Source organism: Nomascus leucogenys, chromosome 22a (genome assembly GCF_006542625.1).
Source record: "Nomascus leucogenys isolate Asia chromosome 22a, Asia_NLE_v1, whole genome shotgun sequence".
In the NCBI taxonomy this organism is placed as follows: Eukaryota; Metazoa; Chordata; class Mammalia; order Primates; family Hylobatidae; genus Nomascus; species Nomascus leucogenys.
Window position 1 is genome coordinate 3,545,700 of NC_044402.1, and position 26,081 is coordinate 3,571,780.

Sequence of the window (26,081 nt, forward strand, 5' to 3'; positions counted from 1 at the left end):
AGACCACCCTGGGCAACATGGTGAAACCCCATATCTACTAAAATACAAAAAAAAAAATTAGCTGGGCATGGTGGCGTGCTCCTGTAGTCCCAGCTACTCAGGAGGCTGAGGCACGAGAATCGCTTGAGCCCAGGCAGCAGAAGTTGCTGAGCCGAGATCGTGCCACTGTACTCGAGCTTGAGCTACAGAGTGAGACTTGGTCTCGAAAATAATTAAATTAATTAAATTTAATTTAATTTTAAAAATCATGCAAGTAGAAATGACTTTTTTACCCTTCTATCAATAAAATGCTGCCCAGAATGACTAGCTTATTTTCTTTTTAATTGAACCCAAAAGAAGCTTCTAGTATGGAGCAAGTCTGGTGGAAAAGCAGCGTATCTCCCAGGAGAGAAGGGAAACGGAGCAGGGCCAATCATCAGGTGACAGTGCAGTGCTACTCATCACATCATGAAAAACTCATGAGCGTCAGATGCGCCACAGAGATTCCTGATCAGGTAACATCTGCTATTATGATGACAAGCTCCATACAAAAATGTAGACAGCAGGGTAGAAAGACATTATTCTTTATAAATAGGTTCATCTGTGCAATACTCACATTAGAAAAATATACATTGCTTGCCATAGACTTTCGCTGGATAAAATCAGACAAATCTAGGATCTGACTCCACTCCACTGTGAGGGCTCTGGCTCCACGGTGACAAACAACTCCACAGCTTCTAGAGGAACTCCTTCTGGTGGGCCCATCCGCAGGGCACGCCCCTCTGCATCAGTCACTATGAAAATGTCCTCCTCCTGAGACACTATTGTACCTGGAGGGGACAAGATAAGCCCATCGGAAGTCTGAATAAAAATCTGCTTCTGTCCCTGAGACGATAACTCATGGCTCCCGTTGGAAATTTCAAAAGCCATGGCTTCGCCGACAGCAACCACGCTCTCCAGTTCTCTCTGGCCAGAGTGCACCTCCATCCCACAGGGGAACCGGTTCAAGTCCCCCGAAAGGCTTCTGAGACGCCCTTCAGTCAATAGTGATCCATGTGGGCCAGGCGGAGGCCCTGGCTTGGGCACAGTCCTGTAGGCACAGTCTACTGCCACGCTATCCACAGACAAAATTTTCTCAAGCGGAGGGGCTGCAACCTCCATAGGCAGGACGCTGCTGGGGCTGGGCTGCTGGCGGTTCAGGTGAAAGTCACAAACCTTGCCGAGGTGTCCTGCCTCTGCATGTCCAGGCCCCCCAGGCGACAGGGACTCTGCTCCACCACCAGATGACAAAGTGCTGCAGAAACCCGGGCTCCTCAGGGTGTCCTGGTCTGAAGAGTGTTCCAAAGCATTCTCTCCAGGAAATGCTGCCACCTGTGCCTGGGTCAGCCTCCTAGGCTCTCCTGACTGAGCATAAAGAGGCAGCCCACTGACATCCCGGGATGAGAAAGCAGCACCTGTAGACCCACTCCTGGCTTCTAAGTTAGCCAGCGCCTGAAGCTGCGAGCCCGCCTGGAACACGCTCCCATCGCCACCAGAAACCGTCGTCGAATGGCTTTCTTCAGAACGGGGACAGACAGTCACATTTACTGGAGCGGCAAAACCTAAACATTTTGGGAAACAGGTGAACATGGCGTGTACTGTGTCATGGCCCACTCACTGCACTCACCACCCAAAACCAGCTAGGCCAAGTCACCTGCCCTGCAGAAAATTCAAAGCATCGATGCTCCTTGCTCCTTGGGATTGGTAGCAATTTTAAAAAATACATCCCTATTCTCTATTCACAAAGACAGATTTTGTATTAAAAATATGCTCTAAGAGCCATTCGACAGTGTGCTGTTTGTTTTTTGTTTTTTGGTTTTTTTTGAGATGGAGTCTCACTCTGTCACCCAGGCTGGAGTGCAGTGGCACGATTTCAGCTCACTGCAGCCTCCGCCTCCTGGGTTCAAGCAATTCTCCTGCCTCAGCCTCCTGATAGCTGGGATGCCACCCATGCCAGCTAATTTTTGTATTTTTAGCAGAGACGGGGTTTCACCATGTAGGTCAGGCTAGCCTCAAACTCCTCACCTTGTGATCCACCTGACTCAGCCTCCCAAAGTGCTGGGATTACAGGCATGAGCCACCACACCCAGCAACAGTGATTTTATGCCAACATTGAATGAATGATTGGTGGTTCTTCATCAGAGTGGGCTGGAAAATTGCCCAAAGAGGCCTTTCCAAATACTCACATCCACACTCTCCCAACAACCCCACCCACAGACCTGGAACTCCCAGAGGTCCAGGCCCCTATAGTTCACAATAACCTCCCCAGGTGATTCCAACACATGCCCCAATTAAGAATCACCATCAGGCTGGGCACAGTGGCTGCTCACGCCTGTAATCCTCGCACTTTGGGAGGCTGAGGTGGGCAGATCATTTGAGGTCAGGAGTTCAAGACCAGCCTGGCCAACATGGGGAAACCCTGTCTCTACTAAGAATACAAAAATTAGCCAGATGTGGTGGTGGGCGCCTGTAATCCCAGCTACTCAGGAGGCTGAGGCAGGAGAATTGCTTGAGCCTGGGAGGCGGAGGTTGCAGTGAGCAGAGATCGCGCCATTGCACTCCCGCCTGGGTGACAGAGCGAGACTCCGTCACAAAAAAAAAAAAAAAAAAAAAAAAAGGCTGGCATAGTGGCTCACGCCTGTAATCCCAGCACTTTGGGAGGCCAAGGTGGGCAGATCACCTGCAGTCAGGAGTTTTGGACCAGCCTGACCAAGACGGTAAAACCCCATCTCTACAAAAATACAAAAAAAAATTAGCCGGGCGTGATGGCGGGTGCCTGTAATCCCAGCTACTGGGGAGGCTGAGTCGGAAGAATTGCTTGAACCCAGGAGGCAGAGGTTGCAGTGAGCCGAGATTGTGCCACTGCACTCCAGCCTGGGCGACAAAGTGAGACGCCCATCTCGGAAAAAAAAATTTATATATATAATTTTTTAAGTGCCTAGTTGTTAGGTTCCGGCTAGAGCCAGAATAAAAGCCAGAACCTGTCTTGTTTTTAAATGTTAAATCTCAGCTGGCATGTCCAGCGAAGTCTCATGAAAGCCAAGCCACAGGTGGATGTGTCCTTGGGAGCCATCTCGGCCTAACCTCTCAGGACCCTCCTGGTATAGCCTGCTTACCACCACTTGGTGGCTCTCCATTTTTTTTTTTTTTTTTTTTTTGAGATGGAGTCTCACTCTGTTACCCAGGCTGGAGTGCAGTGGTGCAATCTCAGCTCACTGCAAGCTCCTGCCTCCCAGGTTCAAGCGATTCTCATGCCTCAGCCTCCAGAGTAGCTGGGATTACAGGCACACGCCACCACGCCCAGCTAGTTTTTTTGTATTGTTAGTAGAGACAGGGTTTTGCCATGTTGGCCAGGCTGGTCTCGAACTCCCGGCGTCAGGTGATCCACCTGCCTCGGCCTCCCAAAGTGCTGGGATTATAGGCGTGAGCCACTGCACCTGGCCTGTGGCTCTCCATTTTAACAAGGCACTCTAGAAAACCCTGAAGACCTCAAGACTCACAGGCAACGAATCTGGAATGATAGAACACTGGGAGGCTGGAATGAAACTTGAGAAACCATAGGGTCCCCTTAAATCCAGCACAGGTCACCCAACCTGAAAAGTGGCATTCCTGGGCACATCTGTGCATGCCAGCAGGGCTGCCAGGCCATGGATACACCCCACAAACAGCATTTTACCCTCACCAGCGGCCAAAGCATGCAAGGGCCTGGGCTTCTCCCAGCCTCTGCTGTTGGCAGCAAGAGATTCAGTGGTATCGTTGGACAGGGCTTCTCTTCTGGGCCTTTTCACCGAGGCCAGTCCTTCCTCCGCAGCCTATGAAGAGAAGACCCAATCAGCTAGAATAGGAAGAAACAGGCAAACCTGTACCTCCTCTTCCTGGTGTGAACGGAAGAAGCCAAACCACGCTAATTCACCGTGCACAGAGTCACCGGGCACCCACTTCAGCCATGCCCACCTCATGTTCCCTCTTCTCGCTGCCAGCTCCCTCTGGCTGCTCCCCATCCATGTCTTGGCTGGGGTGCTCGAGTCCAAGGTTGTCTGGGCGTATTTCTTTCTTCCTTAGGAATTCTGTGATTCCTAATGACTCGGCAACCTGAAAAGAAACGGGCCAAGAGAATAAACTTCACCCAAACAGCACACACCTTCAGAAGCACATTCACATGCAAGAATTAGACTTCATAGAATTAAATCTACAAAGTTCCTCACCTACTGTGAGGTGCCATCTCAACAATGAGAAAGATGAAGATCAACATAATGTTAGATGGACTAGCTGATGATAAAAATGGATTCTCAAAACTAGAAGGTTCTATGTGAGCACAATTTAGAGGAGACCAATCTTTTTTTTTTTCTGAGACAGAGTCTTGCTCTGTCGCTCAGGCTGGAGTGCAGTGGCATGATCTTGGCTCACCGCAACCTCCGCCTCCCGGATTCAAGTGATTCTCCTGCTTCAGCCTCCTGAGTAGCTGGGATCACAGGCATGCACCACCACGCCTGGCTAATTTTTGTATTTTTAGTAGAGACGGGGTTTCACCATGTTAGCCAGGCTGGTCTTGAACTCCTGGCCTCAAGTGATCCACCTGCCTCAGCCTCCCAAAGTGTTGGGATTACAGGCATGAGCTACCGTGCTCAGCCCAGAACAGTCTTTACAAAACATTTAAAACACTCTCTTTAATGCTATCACAAGCTTAATAATGTTAGCTGATACCATGGTAACTTTCTTTCCCACTATCCCTCCTTTACTGACTTCTCACTGGTCTCTTCAGAAAAACGATCCTGCCTATCCCACACCCAGATCTCCCTTTCCAGCTGGTAAAAAGGCCTGGGTTTGGGGGCCTGAGCTGGATCCCAGCTTCTCTGCCCATGGCCTGGGTGATCTTGGTGAGCCACCATCTCCTGAGTCTCTCTTGTCCATCTCCCTGACTTATCCAGACAAGAGATTACAGCTACCTGGAAAGGCTTTTGTGAAGATGAGATTTGACTCCATATGCAATGCCTATGTAAAACACCAGATGTGAAAGTGTTAAGAGACAGCTGTTATCATTTATACGTGGACATTATAAAGAGAACCCCACAGAGCATGAGATGGGGGTGGGCACAGCAGGAAGGGTGGCAGAACAAGGTTAAAGGAGAAAACAGGCCACGTGGATTCTGCGCAGACCAACCTGGACAGTGTCCCCTCATAAACTGAGCCACTGTCATGCTCCCAAGGGGCAATGGCAGAGTCTGAGCTGCTTAAAAAGCCAGATTCTGCAGGGCATGCACAGTGTGTGTGTGTGCCGAGTTCTGCTTCACAGCAGGCTGATACCCACACTTGCTAAACTCAAGAGTTTAAAAAACACACAGGTGACTGCTGTTGCAGGGCATCTACATGAGGCTTAGCAAAAACCTGTTACATTTTCTGATATATAATTTAAGAAAATAAGGCGGGGCATGATGGCTTATGCCTGTAATCCCAGCACTTTGGAAGGCTGAGGTGGGTGGATCACTTGAGGTCAGGAGTTCGAGACCAGCCTGGCCAATACGGTGAAACCTTGTCTCTACTAAAAATACAAAAATTAGCTGGGCATGGTGGTGCACACCTGTAGTCCCAGCTACTTGGGAGGCTGAGGTGGGAGAATTGCTTGAACCCAGGAGGTGGAGGTTGCAGTGAGCCAAGATGGCACCATTGTACTCAAGCCTGGGTGACAGCAAGACTCTGTCTCAAAAAAACAAAAAACACCCAAAAAAATCCAATGTAGCTAAAGGCAATTTGATAATAACAATGACACTGAAATGAGAATTGTGTCAGAACCACCACAAACAAAAATGAATGGCCCCTATATAATCCATCCCCAAAAACCCACATAAGGAAGAAAACAGGGCCGGGTGTGGTGGTTCATGCCTATAATCCCAGCACTTTGGGAGGCCAAGAAGGGAGGATCACTTGAGCCCTGGAGTTCAAGACCAGAGTGGACAACATAGCGAGACCCCTTCTCTACGAAAAATTTGAAAATCAGCTGGGCATGGTGACACACAGCTGTAGTCCCAGCTACTCAGGAGGCTTATGTGGGAGGATTGTTTGGGACTGGGAGGTTGAGGCTTCGGTGAGCTGTGATTGTGCCACTGCACTCCAGTCTGGGAGACAGGGGGAAACCCTGTTTCAAAACAAAAAAAAAAACAAAATGATACCTGAGGTTTTAACTCTGATCATCAGTGAGTGGGAAGATTATGGTGTTTTCCATTTTATTTTAGCTTATCTTCATTTTTGAGTTTTCTGGAAGAGCATTTATTGCTTTAAGAAAAAAAAACTGGGGACCGGGTGTGGTGGCTCACACCTGTAATCCTAGCACTTTGGGAGGCTGAGGCAGGCAGACTGCCTGAGCTCAGGAGTTCGAGACCAGCCTGGGCAACACGGTGAAACCCTGTCTCTACTAAAATACAAAAAATCAGCTGGCGTGGCGGCGTGCGCCTCTAATCCCAGCTACTCGGGAGGCAGAGGCAGGAGAATTGCTTGTACCTGGGAGGCGGAGGTTACAGTGAGCTGAGATCGCACCACTGCACTCTAGCCTGGGCGACAGAGCAAGACTCTATCTCCCAAAACAAAAAGAAAAAAAAAATTTCACGTGATGGGAAAAAGCTAAAATGAGGTCGAATAGGAAAATGTCATTACTAAAAACATTCTCCTTCATACATGGAGGTTTTTTTTGTTTGTTTGTTTGTTTTTTGAGACAGAGTCTCTGTCACCCAGGCTAGAGTGCAATGATGCAATCTCAGCTCACTGCAACCTGCGCCTCCTAGGCTCAAATCATTCTTGTGCCTCAGCTTCCCGAATAACTGGAATTAGAGGCATGTGCCACCACGCCCAGCTAATTTTTGTATTTTTAGCAGAGACAGTTTTGTCATGTTGGCCAGGCTGGTCTCAAACTCCTGACCTCAAGTGATCTACCTGCCTCAGTCTCCCAAAGTGCTGGGACTACAAGCATAAGCCACTGCACCTGGCCCTTCTTTCTTTTGGCTAACTCTACGAGCAAACTCTTTCTGCCATGGGAGATTGTTACCTTATCATTGTTTATTTCCAGGGTCTCCTGGGAACACAGACCAGAACTACTGAGGTAATCTTGGCACATTTTCTTAACCATTTTATGCAACTCTTCAAATTCCTTATATATAGCTGGGAAAAAAGGCTTTGCTAGATGATCTTTTTCAACCTTCGTGAAGATAAAGACCAAAAAAAAGTTTAAACTTGAGGCACTGATATGGAAAATACAGAAGAAAATCTAAACAAAGTTTCGGTTCCTTAACCCCTCAAAAGCCACTTAGTGGTGTGCGTTTCCTCCAGTCCCCAGTGAGCACCTACTGTGTGCCCTGCATGGCGCAGGGAAGCCAGGATGGGCATGGGAGGAGCAGGTCAAGAAACAAACAAGCCTTGGGTGGGGGCCATGTAGGGCACGGGTGAGCTCCCGGACAGGGCAGGCAGGGAAGGCAGAAAGGCCCTGAGCCCCAGCTGGGCTGTCAGCTCCAGAGGGAATGTGGGGCACAGGCAGCCTGGGCTGCAGCCTCAGAGTGGGCTCAGAGGGAGCAGAGCCCCGGGCAGAAGAGGCCAGCTGGGGCGAGTGGGCTCCAGAAGAGCCCAGGATGGCCATTATTTGTGGCTGCCACTTCCATTCCTCCCGTACCAAGTTAAAAGTCAAGGGAGTGGACGGGCACCTGCCCGAGACACCCAGCTACCCAGGCAGTGGACCCCACACCAGGCACGGTGTGTGACCAGCAGGCTCACTTCAGCTGTCCTGGAAAAGGAAAACAATTCTAAGTGGCCTGGCTCTTTCCAAAATAACTATGAGCTGGGCAGGGTGGCTCACACCTATAATCCCATCACCTTGGGAGGCTGAGGCAGGAGGATTACTTGAGGCCAGGAGTTTGAGACCAGCCTGGGCCACAAAGCTAGATCCCATCTCTACAAAAAACATTTTTTTAAATAAATTAAAAATTAGCCGGGTATGATGGTGCATGCCTGTAGTCCCAGCTACTTGGAAGGCTGAGGTGGAAGGATTGCTTGAGCCCAGCAGTTTGAGGCTGCAGTGAGCTATGATGGCGCCACTGCACTCTAGCTGGGCGACAGAGCAAGACCGTGTCTCAAAAATAAAATTAACAACTATGCAGGCTATCGAAAAATAATTAATAAATAATAATATTATTTCTAAATAACTTCTAATCATCCCGCTATCATTTAGAAACACTAAGAGTACTCACCTTCATCAGAAGAAACTCATACACGGTCACAACCTGAGCCAGCTGAGGTAGAGCCAATTCCACCAGATCCTCCCGGTCGCACTGCTGGAGGAACTACCAAGAGAAAGCGTTTCATGCCTTTGAATGTCCCGCAAGAATTTCCCAATAGCCAACAAGTTGGTGCAATATACAACATAAAAGACAGAAAGTTCTCCAAAAATTTCAGTGACCAAGTAACTCTAAACATTCTGCTTTATTAACTATTTCACTTGTTTGTCCTTAATGAAGTACTATGATCCATTCTGGGTCCCCCATGACAAGCTCTGGGCACTGTTCCGGGCACAGGCCCTGGAATAAGGACACGGTGATAAGGAGATGTGTTTCCTGCCCTCTAGGACTCACTCAGGCTGTGCCGCATGCTCAGGTGAGGGGGTGGCACAGCTGGAGGCGGCGCCTGGAGACGGGCAGGCCAGAAGGGCTGAAAGGCAACCCAGGCCCAGGCTGAGAGGGGCCAAAGGGTTTGGATTCCCTTCTCCAGGCAGCTGTGGAGGGAGGTTTTAGGAAGGTGCCTCGGGTGGTGGTGCAGAGGACGGGGCAGGGCTGGAAGCCTGGCAGGCAGTCAAGACTACCCCCAAAGTACAGGCAGGAAAAGATGAGGACTCAGGTAAGGAGAGGCATGTGGGTGGCAGGGGAGGGAGATGAGGGGAGGGCACAGCCCTCCAGGCTTAGCGACCACAGGACATGGGGAGGGGTGAGTGAAGGAGAAAGTCAAGAAAGGCTGTGGGTTCCCAGCTTGAGCCTGGGGTAGGCGAAGCGGCCCCTGACAATGCAGGGGTGGACAGAAAGCCAGGTTGTGGGCTCTGCTCAGACATGAAAGGCCGAGGGGTTCACAGGACAGCCAGGTAGAGATGTTTCAATGAAGAGATCTGAGGCACCAGAGAGAGGTCTGAACAGGCAGCGTGGAATCTGTGGAGGGAAGAAGGCCTGGGAAACCAGGTCGATGGTGGGATCCCCAGGGAAGCGATAAAGTGAGGGGGAAGCTGAGGAAGTCCTAGAAACAGGAAGTCTTCTGAGGTCCAGGGAGATCACAAGATCAGGGCTCAGAAGGCCAGACACAGTGGCTCATGCCTGTAATCCCTGCAATTTGGGAGGCCAAGCCAGGAGGATTGCTTCAGGCTAGGAGTTCGAGACCAGCTTGGACAACATTATGAGACCCTGTCTCTAAAAAAAATTAAAAATTAGCTGGGTGTGGTGGTGTGCGCCTGTGGGCCCAGCTACTCAGGAGGCTGATGCAGGAAGATCAATTGAGCCTGGGAGGTGGAGGCTGCAGTGAGCCATGATTGAGCCACTGCACTCCTGGGTGACAGAATGAGACCCTCTCTCAAAAAAAAAAAAAAAAGATTGATATTTAGGGAGAGAGCAAGAGATTGAGTAGGAGCTGCAAGGGGCTGGAAGGGCTTCAGAGGAGGGCCACAGATGCTCGCAAAACAAGCAGAAAAGCTACAGAAAAATCTTTTCATTGTAAGACAAAAATGTTTAATTAAGACTTTCAAAAACCCTTTGACAGAAGTGACCAGCTGACTTTCAACTCCACAGGAAGCAGGAGAAGGTGGGAATATGGGATATTACCTTGCCATGGCCTGACCTAAATTCTGAATGAGCTTAGTAATAGCAGACAGGGAAACTCCACAATTTTCTGCTTAACACTCAGGTTCAACTGACAGTTTTGTTTTTGTTTTTTTTTTGAGACGAAGTCTCGTTCTTGTCCCCCAGGCTGGAGTGCAATGGCACGATCTTGGCTCACTGCAACCTCCGCCTCCCGGGTTCAAGCGATTCTCCTCCCTCAGCCTCCCGAGTGGCTGGGATTACAGGCACCTGCCACCACGCCAGCTAATTTTGTATTTTTAGTAGAGACGGGGTTTCACTATGTTGGTCAGGCTGGTCTCAAACTCCTGACTTCAGGTGATCCACCCGCCTCAGCCTCCCAAAGTGCTGGGATTACAGGCGTGAGCCACCACGCCCGGCCTCAACTGACAGTTTTGTCAGGTGACTGGTTTGACTCTCCTGTTTCCCCCCTAAGAGCAGAGCCCTGTCTATCTTGTGCACACTGTCCCCTCCATCCCTAGAACAGGGACTGATACTTGATGGACACCCAGTAAATGTATAAATTAATATCCATTTCTGGAGAAATTATCATCTGTAAGTCAAGAATGGTTCTGAAGGCCGGGCATGGTGGCTCATGCCTGTAATCCCAGCACTTTGGGAGGCTGAAGCGGGCAGATCACGAGGTCAGGAGTTTGAGACCAGCCTGACCAACAAGGTGAAACCCTATTTCTACTAAAAATACAAAAATTAGCTGGGTGTGGTTGGCAGGCGCCTGTAATCCAAGCTACCCAGGAGGCTAAGGAAGGAGAATCGCTTGAACCCGGGAGGTGGAGGAGCACAGTGAGCCGGGATGGCACCACTGCACTCCAGCCTGGGTGACAGTGTGAGACTCCGTCTAAAAAAAAGAATGGTTCTGAAAACCACTTCCGTTGTTCTCTAAACTGCTTCCATATAAACACAGGTTATAATTATTCCTAAACTTACCAAGTCAAGCAACTTTGGGAGCTACACCAAAGGCCGTATAGTCACTTTAAACAGGTAAGAGTATGAATTAGTTCAGATATTACTGCCCTTGGCATCATCATACACTTAATGCAACATTTCAGGTGAACTGTTTAGGTGATTCAGAAACTGTTAGTGAATTGCTATATCCATGCTAAAGACACGGGTTTCAAGCACAGGGTTTAAGAGTGAGATACCTCCTTGAGCCTGGCTTTGCTTGGCGACGCCCTCTGCTCCCCTGCCGCAGCAGGGCCACCAGGTAGCTGAGCGGCTCTTCTCTGCTGGAGGACAGCTGCGCGGGACTCTGCAGGGGTCTCTGAGCATGCGCGTCTTCTAGGTCCATGGTATCTCTCTGATCCCAAAAGAGCTCCATTTTCTGGTTCAGATGGCAATGTCCCTTCAACGTCTACAGACTGACCATTCTAGACAGTGTTGCACACCCAAAAGTAAAATAAAACAAGCATGCTTTATATACCCCATAAAAACCTTTTAGTGGTCGGGTGCCGTGGCTCATGCCTGAAATCCCAGCACTTTGAGAGCCCAAGGCAGGTGGATCATTTGAGGTTAGGAGTTTGAGACCAACCTGGCCAGCATGGTGAAACCCCATCTCTACTAAAAATACAAAAAAATTAGCCAGGCGTGGTGGCATGCACCTGTAGTCCTGGCTACTCGGGAGGCTGAAGCAGGAGAATCACTTGAACCTGGGAGGCAGAGGTTGCAGCAAGCCAAGATGGCGCCACTGCACTCCAGCCTGGGTGATACAGTGAAACTCTGTCTCAAAAAAAAAAAAAAAAAAAAAAAAAAAAACAGAAAAAAAAAACCTGTTTGTTTAAATCTTGGATTTGGAGGTACATGTGCAGATTTGTTACATGGATATACTGTATCATGCTGAGGTACAAGTAGTGAACACAGTACCCAATAGGCAGTTTTTCAACTCTTGCTGCCCTCCCTCCTTTCCTGCCATGAAAGCCTTAAAGTAGAAAAATGTCAAGTCAAAAGCAATGAACTTGCTAAATTATTTCTTCTTCACATAATCAAGACATATTAACTACAATCAATGCATCTTAAATGTTCCCAACAAAATATCCCTTTTGGACACATGATCAATATTAGCTAGGCAGGCTGGGAGCAGTGGCTCACTCCCTGTAATCCCAGCACTTTGGGAGGTGGAGGCAAGAGGACTGCTTGAGCCCAGAAGTTTGAGACCAGCCTCTACAACATGGTAAAACCCTATCTCTACAAACATACAAAAACTAGCCAGGCCTAGTGGTGTGTTCTGTAATCCCAGCTACTTGGGAGGCTGAAGTGGGAGGACTCCTTGAGCCCAGGAGGTTGACGCTGCAGTGAGCCATGATTGTACCACTGCACTCCAGCCTGGGCAACAGAGCAAGTGACCCCCCCCCCCCACACACACACACACAAATTAGCCAGGCATGGTGGTGCTTGAGAGGCTGGGAGGATCATTGAGCCCTGGAGATTGAAGCAGCAGTGAACCATGGTTGCACCACTGTGACAGAGTAAGACCCTGTCTCAAATATCTATATATATATTAGTTAGCCTGTAAGTCTGGGGTAGCAAACTGTAACCCTGGGATGTTGACCAAAATGAAACAAAAGACTTCTCTGGAGCTGGACGCGGTGGCCCATGCCTGTAATCCCAGCACTTTGGGAGGCCGAGACAGGTGGATCACCTGCGGTCAGGAGTTCAAGACCAGCCTGGACAACATGGTGAAACCCCAAATCTAGTAAAAAATACAAAAAAAATAGCTGGGCGTGGTGGCGAGAGCCTGTAATTCCAGCTACTTGGGAGGCTAAGGCAGGAGAATCACTTGAACCCAGGAGGTGGAGACTGCAGTGAGCTGAGATCACGCCACTGCACTCCAGCCTGGGCAACAAGAGGGAAACTCTGTCTCAAAAAAAAAAAAAAAAAAGAAAAAAAAGACTTCTCTGATGTGACTGTCATCTTAAAACCTGACCTGAATTTTGTTCCTTATTCATTACTTACCCATGACTTTTTAAACTTTTAAATTATTTTACTGGATAGATTTAAAATACCATAAAATTCATCCTTTGAAAGTATATAATTCAGTGGATATAATATATTCGCAAAATTGTGTAACCATCACCGCTATCTAATTCCCGCACAGTTTCATCGGCTCAGAAAGAAACTGTACCCATTAGCAGTCACTCCTCCTTCCTCCCTCCCGACAGGCCCTGGTAGCCACCAGTCTACTTTCTGTCTCCATGCATCTGCATGGCTTTTGAAGAGAACCCTAGATCTCGCCTTGTCCTTATGTCCTATTTCCTCATTCCCTGACAATTCCCTCCTCTGAAAATAGGAATAATAACGTAGAAAAATAAAATAAAGGCCAGGTGTGCCCAGTGGCTCATGCCTGTAATCCCAGCACTTTGGGAGGCCGAGACGGGTGGATCACCTGAGGTCAGGAGTTTGAGACTAGCCTGGACAACATGGTGAAACACTGTCTCTACTAAAATTACAAAAATTGGCCAGGTGTGGTGGTGCATGCCTGAAGGCTGAGGCAGAAGAATCGCTGGAACTGAGGAGTTGGAGGTTGCAGTGAGCTGAAATCGCACCACTGCACTCCAGCCAGGGCAACAGAGGGAGACCCTATCTCCAAAAAAAAAAAAAAAAAAAAAAAGAGCGGGGAGCAGTGGCTCATGCCTGTAATGTCAGCACTTTCGGGGACTGAGGCAGGTGGATTGCCTAAGGTCAGGAGCTCGAGACTAGCCTGGCCAACATAGTAAAACCCCGTCTCTACTAAAAATACAAAAAATTAGTTGGGCATGGTGGCAGGTGCCTGTAATCTCAGCTACTAGGGAGGCTGAGGCAGGAGAATCCCTTGAACCCAGGAGGCAGAAGTTGCAGTGAGCCAAGATCATGCCATTGCACTCCAGGCTGGGCAACAAGAGCAAACCTCTGTCTCAAAAAAATAAAAATAAAAATAAAAAAAAGACAGAGAATTATAATAGAATACTAAGTACTACAAACTACTGAACAACATGAATAACCTAAATGAAATGGACAAATCCCTACATACACAAAACCTGCCAAAACTAAATCACAAAGAAGTAGAAAATCTGAGGCCGGGCGCGGTGGCTCACACCTATAATCCTAGCACTTTGGGAGGCCGAGGTGGGCAGATGACTTGAGGTCAGGAGTTCAAAACCAGCTTGGCCATCATGGTGAAACCTCGTCTCTACCAAGAAAAAAAAAAATTAGCTGGGCATGGTGGTGCGTGCCTGTAATCCCTGCTACTCAGGAGGCTGAGGCAGGAGAATCGCTTGAACCCAGGAGGTGGAGGCTGCAGTGAGCTGAGATCGTGCCACCGCACTCCAGCCTGGGTGACAGAGCGAGACTCCATCTCAAAAAAAAAAAAAAAAAAAAAGAAAAAAAGAAAATCTGAATAGACATAAAAGTAGTCATGAGATTGAATCAAAAATCTCCCAACAAAGAAAATTCCTGGACCTGATGGCTTCACTGGCGAATTCTATCAAACATTTAAAGAATGAACACCAATCCTTTTTAAACATTTCCAAAAAATTAAAGAGGAGAGAACACTCCCTCACTCATTCTATGAGGCCAGCATTTCTCTGAAACCAAAGCCAGACGAAGCCATAAGAAAGGAAACTATAGGCCAATATCCCTCATGAGCACTGATGCAAAAAAACAAATACTAGCAAACCAAAATCAGCAGCTTATTAACAGGATTGTATGCTGTGACCAAGTGGGATTTACCCCTAGAAAGCAAAGATGGTTCAATATATGAAAACTGATCAGTGTAATATACCATATTAACAAAATGAAGGAAAAAAAATATGATCATCTCAGTTGATGCAGAAAAAGCACTGACAAAATTCAACACCCTTTCCTGATAAAAACACTCAATAAACCAAGAATAGAAGAAACTACCTCAACATAATAAAAGCCATATATGAAAAACCCACATCACGCTCAGTGGTGAAAAACTGAAAGCTTTTTCTCTAAATCAGGAACAAGGTAAGGATGCCTGCATTCATTACTTCTGTTCAACACAGTGCTGGAAGTTCTAGCCAGCACACTTATGCAAAAAAAAGAAATAAAAGGCATCAAAATTGGAAAGTGCCGGGCGCGGTGGCTCACGCCTGTAATCCCAGCACTTTGGGAGGCCGAGGCAGGCGGATCACCTGAGGTCAGGAGTTCAAGACCAGCCTGGCCAACATGGTAAAACGCCATCTCTACTAAAAATACAAAAAATTAGCTGGACATGGTGGTGGGCACCTGTAATCCCAGCTACTCAGGAGGCTGAGGCAGGAGAATCACTTGAACCCAGGAGGTGGAGGTTGCAGTGAACTGATATATTGTGCCACTGCACTCCAGCCTGGGTGACAGCAAAACTTCGTCTCAAAAAAAAAAAATGTAAAGAAGTAAAATTATCTCTATTTGCAGATATGATCTTATATGTAGAAATGCCTAAAGATTACACACACACACACACACACACAATATTAGAATAAATGAGGCCGGGTGCAGTGGCTCATGCCTATAATCCCAGCATTTTGGGAGGCTGAGGTGGGCAGATCACTTGAGGCCAGAAATTGGTCACCAGCCTGGCCAACATGGCGAAACCCCGTCTCTACTAAAAGTACAAAAATTAGCCAAGCATGGTAGCACACGCCTGTAATTCCGGCTACTAAAAAGGCTGAGGCAGGAGAATTGCTTGAAACAAGGGGGCAGAGGTTGCAGTGAGCTGAGATCACACCACTGCACTCCAGCCTGGGCAACAGAGTCAAACTTAAAAAAATAAAAGGTAAATACACAAAATCAGCTGCATTTCTAAATACTAACAATGAACAATTTGAAAAGGAAATAAAGAAAATAATTCCACTTAAAATCTAGCAATTCCACTTCTGGATATATACCCAAAGAAATTGGGCCGGGCGTGGTGGCTCACGCCTGTAATCCCAGCACTTTGGGCGGCCAAGGCGGGTGGATCACAAGGTCAAGAGATCGAGACCATCCTGGCTAATATGGTGAAAGCCCGTCTCTACTAAAAATACAAAAACTTGGCATGGTGGCTCACGCCTGTAGTCCCAGCTACTCGGGAGGCTGAGGCAGGAGAACGACTTGAACCCAGGAGGCAGAGATTGCAGTGAACTGAGATCGTGCCATTGCACTCCAGCCTGACGACAGAGCGAGACTCCATCTCAAAAAAAAAAAAAAAAAACAATAGAAAGCAGGGTCTCAAAGATGTAATTGAACATCCGTGTTCATAGCAGCTTCATTCACAATAGCCAGAAGGTGAAAGCAACCCAAGTGTCCATCGACAGATGAGTAAGCAACATGTGGTATGTACACACGGGGAGATATTACTCAGTCTTACAGAGGGAGGACATTCTGACACTTGCTACAACATGAACCTCGGATATGGTGCAAAGTGAAATAAGCCAGCCACAGAAAGACAAATATCCTGTGACTCCACTTCTATAAGGAAATTAGAGGAAGTCAAAATCATAGAAGACAGAAAGTAGAATAGTGGCTGCCAGGGTTGGGGGAAAGGGGAATGGAGAGTTGGTGTTTACAGGGACAGAGTTTTAGTTTTTTGTTTCTTTTTCACTTAGCCCAACCTGAAGCTCAGAGTTTTAGTTTTAGAAGATGAAACAAGAGTTCTGGAGATGTGTGGGAGTGATGGTTGCACAACACTGTGAATGTATTTAATACCCCTGAACCACACACTTAAATACGGTTAAGATGGTAAATGTCATGCTATGTGCATTTTACTACTATGTGTGTGTGTATATATATATATATTTTTTTGAGATGGAGTTCCACTCTTGTTGCCCAGGCTGGAGTGCAATGGCATGATCTTGGCTCATGGCAACCTCTGCCTCACAAGTTCAAGCGAATCTCCTGCCTCAGCCTCTCAAGTAGTTGGGATTACAGGCATGTGCTACCATACCCAGCTTATTTTGTATTTTTAATAGAGACTGGGTTTTACCATGTTGGCCAGGCTGGTCTCGAACTCGTCACCTCAGGTGATCCGCCTGCCTCGGCCTCCCAAAGTGCTGGGATTACAGGTGTGAGCCACTGCACCCGGTTCAATAAAATATTTTAGAAAAAAATTTTTTGATGTGATAATGCAAATTCATAGCGACTCACACCTACTTTATCGGAAGTTTCAGAAGCAGCAGAAGGGGGAGAGGACACGCTAAGCAGCCAGGGGCTGTTGACACTCCAGAGCACCCCCAGCGACTCCTTTTCTCAACAACACCCTCTGTAATGGCAGCATCAGCGAAGAGCGCACTGCCATTGGTTTTACTGACCAAACCTAAAGAGCTGACAGATGCATTCCCATCAGATGTGCTCACTAAATCATGCCAGCACACAGAAGACACACATCTCCTGGCCTGTTTGGAAGCAGTGCAGACAACGTGGGGGTCTCAGATCCTCCACTAGAATGATTCTGCTCCCGCTTGAGCCTTCGCCTGAATCCCCACCAGACACCATAAAGGTCAATGTAAGGATGATGAGCAGGCAGGGGCAGGAATTGGGACTGATTTGGTTTGAATCTGTGTCCCCACCAAATCTCATGTTGAAGTGTAATCTCCAAAGTTAGAGGTGGGACCTGGTGGGAGGTGACTGCTGGATCATGGGGGCAGAACCCTCATGGCTGGTTTAGCACGACAGTGAGTGAGTTCTCATGATATCTGGTTGTTTAAAAGTGTGTGGTGGCCGGGTGTGGTGGCTCACACCTGTACTCTCAGCATTTTGGGAGGCTGAGGCAGGCGGATCACCTGAGGTCAGGAGTTCAAGACCAGCCTGGCCAACATGGTGAAACCCCGTCTCTACCAAAAATACAAAAGTTAGCCAGGCGTGGTGGCGGGCGCCTGTAATCCCAGCTACTTGGGAGGCTGAGGCAGGAGAATCACTTGAACCCAGGAGGCGGGGGTTGCAGTGAGCCAAGATCAGGCCACTGTGCTCCAGACTCGATGACAGAGCAAGGATCCATCTCAAAAAAATAAATGAGTGTGTGACACCACCCCCTGCGCCTTGTTCCTGCTGTGGCCATACGAGGTGCCTGCTCCCCGTCTGCCTTCACCGTGACTCTGTTTCCCGAGGCCTCCCCGGAAGCTGAGCAGATGCCAGCACCAGGCTTCCTACACAGCCTGCGGAACCATGAGCCAGCTAAACCTCTTTTCTTTATAAAATACCTGGTTTCAGGTATTTCTTTATAGCAATCAGAGAACAGCCAAATAAAAAGACACATACCCAGACAGAAACATTACCTGCAGGCTACCGCGTGCTGACTCTGTCACCAAGCAGGAGCGGGCCCCTCCCTCACATGGAGCCGCTGGCGTGGACAGCCCCGGGGAGGTCAGGCTGAGTGTCCTTTCCTCTATGCACCCTCGGAGGGTGCTTCCACTGGCTTTCTCAGACAGCACCATCTCGGGGTCCAGCTGGCCATGGCCTGGGTTAAGTTTAAAATGTCGGGCCAGTCCCCCCTTCCCTATATATGACTTTTCACAAGTCTGACACTTAAAGCTTTTGGGCCTCAGGGGGCAGCTTGATAAGTCAAAGAGTGCATGCCTCTCCCTCTGATCTTCATCTTCTTCCACACAGAGTTCTGAATAATCATCAGAATCTGACGGATGACCATCTGCCAAATCCTCTGTTTTTATGAACTTATAATCTTTAGCTTTATACTTGGGAGGTCGAGATACCCGTCCAGAACGTGTCTGTACTTTTAACGATTTTTTTAGTTTCTCAGTATGTTTTGTATGCAAGTTGGAAATAAACGGATGTGCTGAACTGGATGAAAGAGATGTTACTGCCAGCGGTTCGGAGGTAGACAAAGGGGTCAACATGGAGCCCTGTTCATTTGGAGCCTTGGGGGCTGGGACTGTCTTTGCAGGGACCACCTGGAGGGCTGGCAGTGGTCTCTGTACAAACCTCTGAGCAGGAGGTTGGCGTAAGTCACTTAGGAAGCATGACTGTGGCTCGGTTCTCACAAGCGGCTGTACCCTGAGCAGCTGAGGGCTGGTGATGTGGAGCCCCACCAGGCAGGAGTTCCCCCGGGGCGGCTGGCTCTTTCTTGCAGTTTGGGGCTGGATTGTGGCCGGTAGGGGCTTTGGCCTTTCCTGACCGTTCGTTTCTCCAGACGTTACCTTGACACAAATGGCTTCTAGTTGCTTACGTACAGAAAGACGAGAAAGAAAAGCACTGTGCTTATCAACATGTCTGCAATTTCACTCTTGTCATAAACCCATTATTGACACTTTTTCTAAATTACATCTTACATATAAAAACTGATGTAATGTGTTTGTCCTAAGGTGGTGTTTTCCAGACCTTTCTGACCAGAGACCACAGTGATATAAGCTGGGCTTGGTGGCTCACACCTGTAATCCCAGCACTTTGGGAGGCCGAGGCAGGCCGATTATTTGAGGTTAGGAGTTTGAGACCAACCTGGCCAACACGGGGAAACCCCATCTCTACTAAAAATACAAAAATGAGCTGGGCGTGGTGATGCACTCCTGTAGTCCCAGCTACTCGGGAGGCTGAGGCATGAGAATCGCTTGAAGCTGGGAGGAGGTTGCAGTGAGCTGAGATTGCACCACTGCACTCTAGCCTGGGCAACAGAGTGGGACTCCATCTCAAAAAAACAAAAACAAAAACAAAAACAGAGACCACAGTGATACGTTTTACATTATGACCTAGTACACGTGTATATAAATATCTGCATACATAAATAAAATAAAAAGTTGATGGAACTACTTACCATTCCTATATAAATGTCCGCTAATTGTATCTATTCTACATCACTTTTTTTTTTTTTTCCCCGAGATTAGGGTCTCACTCTGTCACCCAGGCTAGAGTGCAGTGGCGCGATCTTGGCTCACTGTAACCTCTGCCTCCGGGTTTGAGCGATTCTCCCATCTCAGCCTCGTGAGTAGCTGCCACCACACCCAGCTAATTTTTGTATTTTTTGGTAGAGACAGGTTTCACCATGTTGGCCAGGCTGGTCTCAAACTCCTGATGTCAAGTGATTGATCCATCTGCCTTGGCCTCCCAAAGTGCTGGGATTTCTGGCGTGAGACACCACGCCCAGTTCTATTCTACATCACTTTTTAAAAAATACTAGTCATAATCTACTAAGTTGGTTTCATGACCAGTTAAGAGATAAGAGCCTTCTTAACAGTTTTACCCATGTGAGGTTTTTTTTTTCTTTTGAGACGGACTCTTGCTCTGTCGCCCAGGCTGGAGTGGAGCGGCACAATCTCGGCTCACTGCAACCTCTGCCTCCTGAGTTCAAGCGATTCTCCTGCCTCAGCCTCTCAAGTATCTGGGATTACATGCACGTACCACCACGCCCCGGCTAATTTTTGTATTTTTAGTAGAGATGGGGTTTCACCGTTCAGGCTGGTCTCGAACTCCTGACCTCTGGCGATCCACCCACCTCAGCCTCCCAAAGTGCTGGGATTACAGGCGTGAGCCACCACACCTGGCCAGTTTTTTTGTTTGTCTGTTTTTGAGATGGAGTCTCATTCTGTTGCCCAGGCTTGAGTGCCACTGCAACCTCCACCTCCCAGGTTCAAATGATTCTCCTGCCTCAGCCTACTGAATTGCTGGGATCACAGGTGTTTGCCACCACGACCAGGTAATTTTTTTTTTTTAAGATGGAGTCTCACTCTGTCGTCCAGGCTGGAATGCAGTGGCACTACCTCGGCTCAGTGCAACCTCTGCCTCCCAGGTTCAAGCGATTCTCCTGCCTCAGCCTCCTGAGTAGCTGAGATTACAAGCACCTGCCACCACGCCCAGCTAATTTTTGTATTTTTAGTACAGAAGGGGTTTCACCATGTTGGTCAGGGTGGTCTCAAACTCCTGACCTCATGATCCGCCTGCCTCAGCCTCCCAAAGTGCGGAGATTACAGGCATGAGCCACCGTGCCCGGCATTACACATGTGTTTTTGCTTGGAGTTTTTAGTACTCTAAAAGCAGACGTAATTCATAATGTGGGCCCATGTTTTTTAAAAAGTTTTTAATGAAATTCTGGAAGCCACAAAAAACCATAAAGAACAATGTTACCCAGCTTCCTACTGCCCAACCTGCATGCCTGTTTCTTCACTCTGTCCTGAACGTGCTGTTTAGCATTCTCATGCTTTTTAAAAATTTATATGGCATATGCAGATATTTCTAAAAATATATAGTTCAGTTCTGAAATGTTTTTAAACTTTATATAAATGATATCATCTCCTGCAACTTGAAAGGGCTTTTTTCGGGTTTCTTTACTTCATTTTGCTTCGGGAATTTTATCCACATTAACGTGGGTAGGTCTTGGGGGTTCGTTTTCTCTGCAGTATGAGTACACCTCCAACCTTCTGTTCCTAAGTTCTGCTCTGAATCTTCACCATGTACGTGTGTACGTGTGAGTTTCTCCGGGGGCACGTACCTAGGCATAGGGCTAAGTATCTTCAACAACTTTTTATAAATATATCTAACGAAATTTCAAATACATGTGCTTTTTGACCCAGTAATTCCATTTCCTGGATTCTATAAAAAAAAACACGCAGGTGGCCACAAAGATGTTCTGTTCTACGAAGTTCAAAGCAGCACTGTCTATAATAGCAAAACACCTACCAAAAGGGAGAACTACCTTCAATAACATCCCACAAATATTTATTGAGCACTGACCGCGTGCCAGAAACACTGTTACAGGTGTCAGGGAAACAGCTGTCATACAGCTTAGGGGAGAAGGACGGGGAAGCAAAAGAAACAAGGCTCCCGCCCTCACAGAGCAGAAATAATGAGCATTTTCCTCCAGGGAGAAAAAGAGGCAAACCTCATCACCCGGAGCACAATTTCCCAGCCAACATTTCAGAACATGATCCTTTGACATGGGTGGCTGGAGGATGCCCAGCAGCATCTCTCCCTCTACCCACTAGATGCCAGTAGTGATCCCGAGTCCTGATAATGAAGACATTGCCAAGTGCCCCTTATGGGGGCAAAACTGCCCTCGGTTGAGAATCACTTATTTGGGACCACCAGCTGGCCCGCTTTGGACTCAACCTTCTGGTGTGATCCTCAAACAGTGGAGCATCAACAAAAATGTCACACAGGACAGAATAAAGATCCTCACTGAGATCAAGCTGAAGTGTGTCTCTCATCTGTTTCTTGCTATACTAGTACCATAGCAGAGGTCAGCCAACACTTTGTATGAAGAATTGTAGAGAGCTGGCACCACAGCCCTGGGAGTCCCCAACTCCTGGGCTACTTGTTAACCAAATGACGAGATTGACTTTGCATATCCTTCAAGAACCCCATCTCTTTCATTTTACTGCCAGTCACACCTGTAATCCCAGTGCTTTGGGATGCTGAGGCAGGAGGATTGCTTGAGGCCAGGAGTTCAGGGCCAGCCTGGGCAACATAGTGGGACCCTGTCTCTACAAAACATTTTAAAATTAGCCAGACATGATGATGCACGCATGTAGCCCCAGCTACTCAGGAGGCTGAGGTGGGAGGATCATTTGAGCCTGGGAGTTCGAGGCTGTAGTGAGCCGAGATCAGTCCAGCCTGGGTGAGAAAGAAAGACCCTGTCTCAACAAAACCCCAAAACAAAAACAGAATACATATACATACATACACTAAACCCTACTGTTTGAGGATAACCACAGCAGCAAAGCCAAACTAATAATGTATTTATCCTCTATCCTGACTGGCTTACCCTGTGGGTATCATGCTTGATACTGTTATGTTTAGTTAATTCAGCTAACATTAACTAAGTATGTCTGGGTGGAATACATACACACGAGCCAAGTCCTAGCCTCACCCTTGAGATGGGGGCGGTTTCCCCTGCCATGCCTCAGTCCCCGCAGACCTGCTGAATCGGATCTCCTGGGGTGAGGTCCCAAGATCTGCCCTTTCAAAAGCTCCACTGATGATTCTGAAGGCAGACAAGCTTCCCCAAGGAATGCAGACAGGTGAGGCAGACAGGAAAAATGTCATCATGGTACAACAGGTGCAATCAACAGGCGGGAGCAGCCCAGAGGTGGTGGACTGCCCAGAAGCAGTGATCTCTGAGGGGCATTTTGAAGGCTGGGAATTTTTGCCCGGTAAAAAGGGGCACACATACATGTGTAAATGCACGGATGCATGAAAAGGGGCACAGCATGTTGGATGGAACTGGAAATTTCTGTGGGGTGGAGAAGAGGGAGGATGGGGAGAGACAGCAGCCTAGATCTGACCCAAGTGTGTCCATTGGTCTGTGCTTCTGATCCACACCATCCCCCACGGTGAACACTGGGCCTTCTGCTGTGGTTGTTGAAATGCACCCCCAACCGCCCCAGAACCTGCCTCTCCTCTTCTGCACTTCCAATTCAGATGCACCCTTTCAAATCTAGTTCAGATACCACCTCTTCAACAAAGCTGCTTCTGATCTCCTCAGCCAGGAACAATCCCCCTTTCTCTAAATACATTCAGTTCTTTTTCCACTATCTTTAGCTTTCTGGCCTTGATTGGAAGTTATCTGGGTCTTGTTTTATCTCCTGTTAGTTCATAAACTACTGAGGGGCAAAGTACGCACCCGGTTTGCCTTTGTGGCCTCCATGACACAGCTGGGGCTGAAAGAGAATCAGCAGAATGTGCTGCAAAGCTACATTATTGCAGGTAGAATTTATATCGTCTCCATTAGATTAGCTACGAAATACAATCCCATCATGCTGCCTAAGCTCGATTAAGTTTGCTTTTGCTTTACGAAAAATATGTCATTTTTGGATTCCAAACCCAAAAAGCTGTGGCCATATTCAGCAGGGTATGGTGAGGAGTACAGGGGCTCGGGAGAGCAGCCATACCTGAGGGACCTTGGGCAAAGCCACGCAACCTCCCTGAGCTTGTTTCCCACCTGCAAATGCCGGTACAAAAACACTGCTGAAAACTAAGCGGCCCAGCACAGTGCCCGGCCCAGAGCAGAGGCTTTGCAGGTGGCTGCCCCCGGATGGCATCTTGCAGCCTTCTGACCCAGATCAAAGTCCAAAAAGGTTGAGTTACCCAAGGTCACACCTCTAGATAGTGATAGTGTGGCATGTGGACAGAATCACACTCGTCTTCCTAAACCTCAGCAAGACAACTCTCCAGTCTTGATGATTAACTGGATACAACCCTAAGCCGCTAACATCAGTCAAAAAAACTCACGAGTGAAGGTTCCTGATTCTATTCCCTAACTCATTTCTTCTAGTGGAAAAAGCTGTCTTCTTTTGGCAGTTTTGGGGTGAGACTAATTTTGTTTACAACCCCAGCGCTGAAATGGGATGGAATTTTACAGCTGCCGTGTAGGCCCTCTGGCTTCAGGCGCTATGCTACACCCTCCGGAGTCGGGCGACCGTCTTCTAGTTATCACTCCCCCAGCAACCAAAAGGTGTGTGGCCCAGGAAATAAACCCACTGGGAAAGGATGTTTTGTAGTATACAGAGTGCTTTCACATATTCCAAACATTGTGTATCAGGCACTGTGCTGGGTCCTGCGGTTACAAATCAGTCACTATCACCCAGGATGTTAAGTCCTGCAGCGAACTAGTGTATTGTGCTTAACTTTGTTCCAAGCCTGGGCCTTGGCACCTTACACCTGAAAAGCTAAGTTGGTTCCTTTTAATTCATTCATGTTTCAGCTCCAGTGTCTGGCCTACGGGACCACCCACTCTAAAGCGGCCCCCATCAATCCCAGAACCTGCCTTATGTTTGTTCTTCAAGTGTGTTCAAGGCTTCACCTCCTGCACATAGCGGGGAGTGCTGGGAACACGGTCTCTAAGTGCTCCACAAAGGCTGAACGAGCGGTCAAAGGCCTGTAAGAAGAGCTAGGGAGAACGCAAAAGCCAACAGCAGGGCTGTGAAGGCAGAGAAGGCACGAGGGCGTTCCAGGCACAGGGCCTAGCGTGAGCAACCGCTCCTAGAGTGAGGCTCCTGGGGTGAAAATGCCAGGGTGGTGACAGGTGGGGGCCGAACGCCGTCCCTAAGAAGCTCAGCTTGGGGACGCCCTGAGTCTTAACCCAGGCGGATACTGGCCTCCCCGGACGAGCAGCTAGCCCTGCCGCGGGGCGTCGGCCCCCTTCGGGCCTCAGTTTCCCCACGTCCCTCCCGACGCCTCACCTGGGGCGGGAGCAGGCGCGGCGGGCGCGGGGGCTCGGTGCCCCGGCCCCGCTGCAGGGCGGCCTGTTGGGCCGCGTCCCGCAGCCGCCGCGCCGCGTCCTGCAGCACGAAGGGGGGCGGCGGCGGCTGCGCCTTCGTCACCTGCTCCAGGACCCGCCGCAGCTGCTCGGGGCCCAGCGGGGCCACACGTGCGACGCTGCCGCTCTGGCCCGGAGGAGCCGGGCCGCCGCCGTCGCCACCATCCTCGCTGCCGCCCCCAGCCTCCGGCTCCGCATCCGCCATGGCGGCCGAGGCGGGGACTCGAACCCGGGTTGCTGAGCGACGGCGTCTCCAATGTGCGTCACCTAGGAGAGGGGCGGGCTACGAGTGCCTCGCAGGCCAAGACACCTCGAAAGGCGACCGCGTCTGGCCGGGAAAGTCGTGGAGTGCCCCGCCCCAGCCGACCGCCGCCGCGGCTCCTAGGGCTGATCAGCAGAGCGGACCCCCGTTGTTTTCCTTATTGCCTGTCACGGATGTGTTTAAGACTCACCTTCTCCGGGAGCTGTCCCGGATCTCCCAGGGGGAGGTCTTCAGGGTTCCAGAGCCCCTGGCCCAAAAGTTACCACACTATCCAAGTGTTCTGACGTCATCATGCATCCGAATCAGCGGAGGGTGCTGTCTGGAGATGCAGAGTCCTGCGCCCACCCCTAAACGTTTGGATTTATACATCTGAGAGGGGACCACAGTTTGAATTGTTAACGAGAGTGTTTCCCAACCCACAAATTTTTGCCTTGTCACCCTAGCTTCTCTCTACCCACCCACCGAGATTGGGTGCACCTTGAAGGGAGAGACGATATATTACACAATCGGTGCCCAGCACAGGCCCTGCCCAGAACACAACGCACGCTCAGGGCATGAATGATGGATGGATGAATATGAATAAACGAATGAGTGAACGAATGAATGAACCCACCCTCTCTCTATCCATCAGCTCCACTGCCCCATCTTCCTCAGCCTGATCGCCTCTCCTTCTTACGGTTGAGGCTCTGTGCGCCCTCCGAATCTTGTAGCTGAAGGTGTGTACACACGTCTCAGCTCCTTTCCCCAGGGAGAGCAGGAGGTCCACTGGTCAACAAAC

At 48.8% G+C, this 26,081-nt stretch overlaps 1 protein-coding gene across 1 annotated transcript; it reads right to left on the reverse strand.

Moving 5' to 3' along the window:
- Window positions 1-212: 212 nt before the first annotated feature.
- ZNF839 (zinc finger protein 839) lies at window positions 213-25,257 on the reverse strand. Its single transcript, XM_003276171.4, is given in 9 exon segments — window positions 213-749; window positions 751-1,580; window positions 3,701-3,830; window positions 3,973-4,110; window positions 7,055-7,204; window positions 8,247-8,339; window positions 11,030-11,254; window positions 18,116-19,018; window positions 24,965-25,257. Coding segments are annotated over 9 exon segments (2,784 nt in total). The 5' UTR covers window positions 25,247-25,257; the 3' UTR covers window positions 213-716.
- Window positions 25,258-26,081: the final 824 nt, after the last annotated feature.